The sequence below is a fragment of the Egretta garzetta genome, unplaced genomic scaffold, assembly GCF_000687185.1.
Source record: "Egretta garzetta isolate BGI_Z169 unplaced genomic scaffold, ASM68718v1 scaffold508, whole genome shotgun sequence".
NCBI lineage: Eukaryota > Metazoa > Chordata > Aves > Pelecaniformes > Ardeidae > Egretta > Egretta garzetta.
In genome coordinates, this window is record NW_009260609.1 from 155,504 (window position 1) to 163,027 (window position 7,524).

Sequence of the window (7,524 nt, forward strand, 5' to 3'; positions counted from 1 at the left end):
AACTGTAAGGCAGTCATACACTCAAATCAATATTCTGAGGCACATGGCATCCATAATGGTCTGATAATTATAATATAAAACTATACTATCAGCCAATTTACCTACTAAAGCAGTCCAGACATGCCTGAGACTTCCAAAACAGTCTAAAGACAGCTTTGAAAATAGGTAATTCGTGGTGAGTGCGAAGACTCGCATGTGAATCCCTACTCTGCTCGAGGCTGAAACCCATCACTGCTGCGCCTCTGAGGCAGTCTGGACATGTGCTTTTCATCCAAAGAAATGATTCTCTCAAGTTTACCTGATTTGTCCTTTAGGCAAATGTAGCTACATTCATAGAGGCAGGCAACATCTTTTGCTAGATAAACTCACAGAGCTGCAGAAGAGAGAGGGGATTAAAAAAACCCCAACAAACACCAAACGAACCGGGAAGCAATAAGCAGACAAGCCTTCGTGCACACGAGGCATTGTTAACGCAGCCTGGATCCTCACGTTTCTTGCCCTTGCTGAACGCCGAGCTCCAGAAGCTCCACGTGTTCTGGATTTTCTGGCAAGGGAGAAGGAGAAATAAAACCACAGGCAGAGAGGCAGAAGGGACAGACATTCAAGGTTACCTGAGAGGGAAGCAGATTTGGTGTTAGCTCTTTGCTTGAAAGTACTTCTTTTTGTGCAAGTCTAAAGCTGGGTTTATGTCATTCATACCAAGGGCCTTGTTTCAGACATGGCACTGACTGCCGTGCAAGTTTCATGACTCTCTTCCCTAGGAGCACATGAAAGGAAAAAGTCTGATAGAAGTGGTAGCAAAAACTTACAGCAGCCCTTCCTAATTTAACAGAGGTTATTTCCCATTTGTATGTAGAAATTAAGAAAATCACAACCAGCAAGTATCATCTCATGCCATTTGTAGTAACAGTTCACAAAATAAGTATTTTAAAATTCACTGTCTTACAGGCACCCTATCATTTCTGATATCCCTCAGTATCTTAGAGGGGAAACTTAACCTTTCAGTGACGCATATTCAACGAAGACCTCTTTGGACTAGAAATGACAATGCAAGTTAGAAAATAAAGCGCTTTTTTTTTTTTTTTAAAAAAAAACAGGAGAAGTGAAGCTACCCAGAATGAGCAGCTGAATTAGACTGAGACACACCCATAAAGCAGCAGGGAGACAAGCCGATTTTACACCAACTGGTCCTTGCAAAGCCACACATCGGTTCTGTACAGTGACAGTGCAAGTTTCAGCAATACAAATTCTTCTACCTGCTGAAGACTTGAGCCAAGGTATCAGGCATGTATCGGGCACATGAGACTTGGCATAAGTTTTAAGAACGTAATCGAACAGAATATATATCTCTGTTTAAATGCTTAACTACATAAATGCATACTTACCAAATACCTTTCCCGTTAAGCCAAACAGTCTCTACAGATTGCTCTAACCGGGCATAGCTTCCTCAGAACAGGAATGCACGCAGCTAGATGCTTCGTACAGCAAGATACAGATACACATATATAATACACACACACACACTTGACATCACGGTTTCAGAGTTATGAAAAAATTATACTGATTGCGACCTGTAACATGGAGAGTGATGCACACTAAGGAGGCAGGGGAGAGCATCTTGACACACAAGTGCTTATTTAATGAAAATGGAGGGCAAGGGGGGTTGTGAAGGGGAACACCCAGAGTTCAAACCTGTGGGTTTTGAACACAGTTCATAGCAGTTTGGGGGGGCTTTCCCAGAGGGACAGAAGAGATTTAGTTATTCAAGTCAATGATAATGCTTCCTTTATAGAACTCTGAAACTGCTGGCTTTCTGCTTTACCCTAAAGCATCTGCTGTCCAATTCAGTGGATCTATTCACACAGAGAAAAGCATCAAGAATAATGTTCTGCGGATTTATAACTGTGAAGGAAGAATCTCTGATACTGCAACACACACTGCCAAACAAAACAGAACTGTTACATCACTGCGAGATACAACAGTTCACATCAACATTTATATCCTCCTGAAGCAGGATATACTACTGCCACACCTTTCAGTTATGAGTGAAATCTCTATTGATTAAATCATGTAGTACTGCCTTGTTTCTTTGGTCCAGCTGTATTACATGGATTGAGCTTGCAAGTTACCTATATGGTATTTCATAATTTAATACAAACTTATTAATCAATTGAGGAAGTGATGTTTAACTACTACAGTAACTATGGCTTCTCTCGTGACCAAGTTTGATACAAAAAACATTTTCAAATTTACTGAAGACTCACACCAACTGCATGGTTTCATGTGACTGAGCTAATACGCATTCAACTATCAAGTTTGAAAAATTTAGCAAAGCCATGTTATTTTTCCCCAAACCAGATGCTTCTAAAGCACTTGCTGAAATCAAAAGCTCAGTGGTGGGTCTCCTTTTATGGAGGTGACACTGTAATGTCCTTAACACCCCCTTGCCCCCCCCCTCCCCTTTTTAGGGGTTTGAGCATCTGAAAAGCATAGTGTGTAGTAGGCAAGGTCACTGGTGGGAAGGCAGAGCCTGTCAGATGCAGAAATGTTCACGTTCAGTGGCTTCCTTGGCTCGGGTCTACAAGAAAACATTGAGTTACTGGCAGATGTCTTCCCCTAGCACAGCCAATGCTAACACATTCCAGAAAACAGTCAATCTTTCTCCCCTTCTCTACCTCCCTGCTAGTTTGGAGCTCCTCCCCAGTACCAGCTTGTGAAGGTAAACATTTGTCATTTTACAACAAAACCATAAACTGTACTTGATCTATACCTTTCTCCCAAAAAAGTCTCATAGGAATAAGCTTAATTATACACACTCTAAAACGAATGTGAGTACTTGAAGAAAAGAACACCATCCCACGTTGTATTATCTTTTGTTATTAAAAAAAGCCAAGAGGAAACCCTTGGTAAGAGTGGAGCATATTAATTATGACAAGAGATCATGACATACCAGTTGAGATTTAAAGGCCGCTAATAACACTTTTTGTAGTAATTAGTGCAAGATAGTTATCCCATATAAACAAATATTTGATGGTAGACTTCAGTGATAAACAATTCACTTGATGACATTTACATATAAATACACATAAATAAAAACCTACATAATTTAGGTTTGTAGTTAACAAAAAATATGGTCTGAAATGAATTAAATTTAATTGTATCTAGCTGGATCAAAGCTCTTCCTCTAATGATACTCAAGTATACGGGGTATGAAAAGCATAATTGTACAATTCTCAATTTAGTAAAGTACTACTCTATAAAACAGAATCATGAAAACAGCTCTTACATTTTAATGTAAAGTATAAAATTGTATATTTACATTTACATACACTTTACTGAACTACATTGGGTAGCTCACGGTAAAAAAACATCCCTTTTTGAAAATCTTTCAAAAAATACATCAACTGCAGATACGATCAAAAGTTACTAAGTTAGCAGCTGACATAACATCTGTAGTAAAAATATATTTTAGGAAAATACCTGGAAAAATCTAAACACCAGTAAACACTTTAAAACTATTTTTGAAGTAAAAATTGTAGCAAAAAACCAGAATAAGCTAGCTAGGATAACAGGAACTATTGCATACTGCTCTTTAAGAGCCATGTAGCGACTTAGAACAGAAGCAGCAGATATGGTACGAGTTATGTGGTGTAACAAAGTGGAAACCGGAGGAAAATAGGAAACCAGTTACCCAACTTCTCTCTATGTTTATTACCATTTTTACTCGGAGAAGTGTAAGAAAAAGATGAGAGACTCCCTCTCACTCAGCATATCCTCCATCAAAGGCTAAAATTGGTAAAAGGAACCCAATTTCAAGAGTCTCAGACCCCAAACTTGGAAACATTTACCGTATGTACTTACAGTTCAATGGACAATAAATCGATTACACTACAAGTTGCAGGTTAACTTTAAGAGTTAACACTATTTTGCAATATGAAGTGCTTTTTAATATAGATATCTATATAATATATAGATATTTGTAAAATACACGTGCAGATTTGATAGAACAAACTGTGGAAATAGCTTTCTTGAGTCTTTTTTTCCCATTAACAGATCTTTATCTCCTATACAAGGAGTTTCAGGATTCAACAAGGATTTCCACAATATGATCAAGCTCATTAAGATCAGATTTACAATTAGAGTTAGAAGTTGTAGTTGTTGGAGAAGAAAATGTTTCAAGCCCATCACAGTGTCCCATTTTTGAGTTGCTCATCATGCCTGTTAACATAGTATCAAGATCATAGTAAGAATTGTCAACTTCTGAAAACAGATCTTCAACAGAATTAGGACTTTTATTCTCCAGTGTCTCAAATATTTGATCTAATGATTTTTGAAAGTTTCCTTTATTTTCTTGTGGATTCTCCATTTCCCACACATTGCTCTGCAGGTTTCTCGGAGCTTGCACTGAAGGGGCTGTTGACATAGTTTCTGAACTATCTTGTGCCTGGTCACCCTCAAAGTCTTTACTGAAAGTACTATAGCTTGGAACATGCTTTCCTTCAGCCTGCTCCCTAGATGAACGACAGAGGATATCTGTTGAAACAAGACGATCCAGGGATGCCTGCCCTGTACTCTGGGTATTTATCATCTGCCAAGTCCCATCTTGAGTCATTTCCTCTTGGATCTGCCGTACCGTGTTGGCTATAAGTACCGAACGACAAAGGTTAGGTTCAACCAGCATGTGACACAGCTGAAGTTTAACCAAGGACATATCTAAAAGTGACTGCCGCTGAAGATTATATGAAGGAATAGCCTTAATACCAGCCAGAGTTCCTTCAATATCTTCTTCGCCATCAAAACATTTTCTCTTTAATCCTCGCACAAACATTGTGTCCTGTTAAAAAAACATAAAATAAAAAATTCTTGTACAACGTAAACAAGCTCAAGAGGGAGAGAAAAAAAAAAGACTAAAAAGCAAACCGAAATACTTTAATCTTAAATTTAAACAACAAATTTTTTTGAGATAGAAACATCAGAATCGTCATACCAGGTTCTAGAATGGCCCGTGTGGTACAACAGGGGTCAGGAACATACGGACTGGGTCCCAAAGACGGCACTCGGGAACCAGGGGTGAGCAGGTCCACAAGTCATGGCATCGGAGAGAGGCAGGGGCTCCCAGCTCCTGGCTCCCATTAAGCTCCACACTTGATGGAAGTCAGGAGCCACTGCTTCACACAGAAGCAAACATCCCAACGGCTGTATTTCACCTACTGGAGAGGCAGTTTCTCCTCGTTCCTCCCGAGTTTCTACTGGCATGCTTAACCTCTAGTTTTGGAAATAAAAATACAACCTGGCACACCATCTTTAAAAGATTTGACCCCTCCAGAACATCAACATGCCGAACAGAGTGACATGAAAAAGATACCATAGGCAGCATACTTGAAAAGGTTAGCTTATTTTGGCTACAGGGAGAGTAAGATCTAGATTTGTTCCATATAACCTGAGACATTCAACTGAGGTGCCTAAAGCAGTCCTTCTGGTTCCCTAACTCAGGTGAGTAACTGAACTGTGTAATTCCAATACGAATTGTGCAAGGCCAGTAAAGAAAGGCACAGTCATCCTCTGTACAGGCTTCCATACTTCATTCTCAGTTGACTATAAGGAAGTAAAATTCCTGTATTCCTAGTTTACGTTCACCAGCTAAACATAAGCAGCGTACATCGAGGCTTCTCGTTATTTACATCTGAAAATCACTTGCCGAATTTTCCAAGATATGACTTCCCAGCACTGGCCTCCAGATCTTCTTCTGAATTGCACTAATTTTGACAAGTGCCCCATGCAAATATTGCAGCTAGTATCTTGAAATACAAAGTAACTTTTTTTTTTTTTTAATACAGTAGATGACACTTTCTTTAGTCTTGTAAAATTTGGGCTGCAAATGAAAGCTAGTATCTGTATATTTATACACCTTGGTTATGTCCCTTCTAAGTCTTTTGTCCTTAGAATTCCTGTTTGCCCAATGTTTGGGGATTTTTTTTTTAAATGTAGTGACCCAAACAAAACAAGGTTTTTCAACCAAAAGCTAATAAAACCAAAATACTATTGCAGTGTCTTTCTGTATTATTTTCCATTTCCCCTGGTTAGCCCTAACCTCTGCCTTGCTTTTCTGGTTGCTACGGTACGTTCCACATATTTTCAGAGAGCTTGCTCTCAGCTTTTTCAGTCACTAAAAATCCACCAAAGTGCAACAACATTGTTCCTTTCAAAACACATTACATACTTATCTACTCCGAAAACCTGGGGACAGCACAGTAGCTAGATAAACATTTGGTCTGACTCTCTACAACACTTCTTACATTGCTGTATATATCCATGAAATAACCTTTTTTTTTTTTTTGCATTTGCCAACTCTTAAAAGGTTTCTTTCCACTGACAGTACAAAACTCTTTAGAAATAATAATATGCAGAAATCATAATATGCAGATACTACGGTACAGAATATATGAACTTGGTCTTACGGTCATTTTTCATAGACTTCTTAAAAGCTATCTGTGGATTACCAATATATTAAATGCTTTAGCAGTTTCTTTTAAAATTTTCTCCTGTAATCTAACGTATTTGCATTATTCCCATTAAATACAACCCAAGTTTTTGCTTGATAATGCCTTTTCCAGAATTTTAGATATTCCTGCAACTTCCTATCAGAGGATATCCCATTTAATTTCTCCTGCAAAGTTGTATGTACAGTAATTTCTAAACACACACACCCCCGACATGAAACTTGACCTCTAGAGACATCTTTTGGGAGTACTGATTAACCATGTATGATTATGTCATCGAACATTAAACATTCTGTGAAGAGTTTGAAGTTTCTTTTATTTCAGCTTATATTTTTGTGAAGAATAATTAAAACTTCAGTTGAATGTTAGCCTAGTTTTCATGTATCTATATTCTAAGGCATAGCAACAGAAGAACAGAACACAGCAGAAAACTTGAAAACCTCAGTATATCACACACATGTGGATGTGTGGAAGCAAAGGAAAAAATGTTTATGGATCCTTAAAGGTAAACCTTTCACAGGATTCACTAGATTTTTTTCTATAACACTTTGCCATGGTTTAACCCCAGCTAGCAACTAAGCTCCACACAGCCGCTCGCTCACTCCACCCCCGCTGGGAAGGGGGAGAGAATCAGAAGGGTAAAAGTGACAAAACTCGTGGGCTGAAATAAAGACAGTTTAACAGGGAAAGCAAAAGCCGTGCGAACAAGTAAAGCAAAACAAGGAATTCATTCCCTCCTTCCCATGGGCAGGCAGGTGCTCAGCCATCCCCAGGACAGCAGGGCTCCATCACGCATAACGGTGACTTGGGGAGACAAACGCCATCACTCCCAACATCCCCCCCTTCCCTCTTTTTCTCCCAGCTTTCTATGCTGAGCAGGACATCATATGGTATGGGATATCCCTGGGGTCAGTTGGGGTCACCTGTCCCAGCTGTGTCCCCTCCCAGCTCCTTGTGCCCCCCCAGCCTCCTCGCTGGTGGGGTGAGGAGCAGCAAAGGCCTTGGCTCTGTGTCAGCCCTGCTC

The 7,524-nt window shown here is 39.4% G+C and overlaps 1 protein-coding gene across 1 annotated transcript in view; it reads right to left on the reverse strand.

Annotated features, from left to right (window-relative positions):
- Window positions 1-763: 763 nt before the first annotated feature.
- Window positions 764-7,524, reverse strand: part of CDCA4 (cell division cycle associated 4) — a 7,439-nt gene continuing 678 nt past the window's right edge. Inside the window, 3 exon segments of the mRNA XM_035900393.1 lie at window positions 764-4,834; window positions 4,988-5,103; window positions 5,106-5,265. Of these exon segments, the coding sequence (XP_035756286.1) occupies window positions 4,079-4,834; window positions 4,988-5,103; window positions 5,106-5,265 (1,032 nt within the window). The 3' untranslated portion in view covers window positions 764-4,078.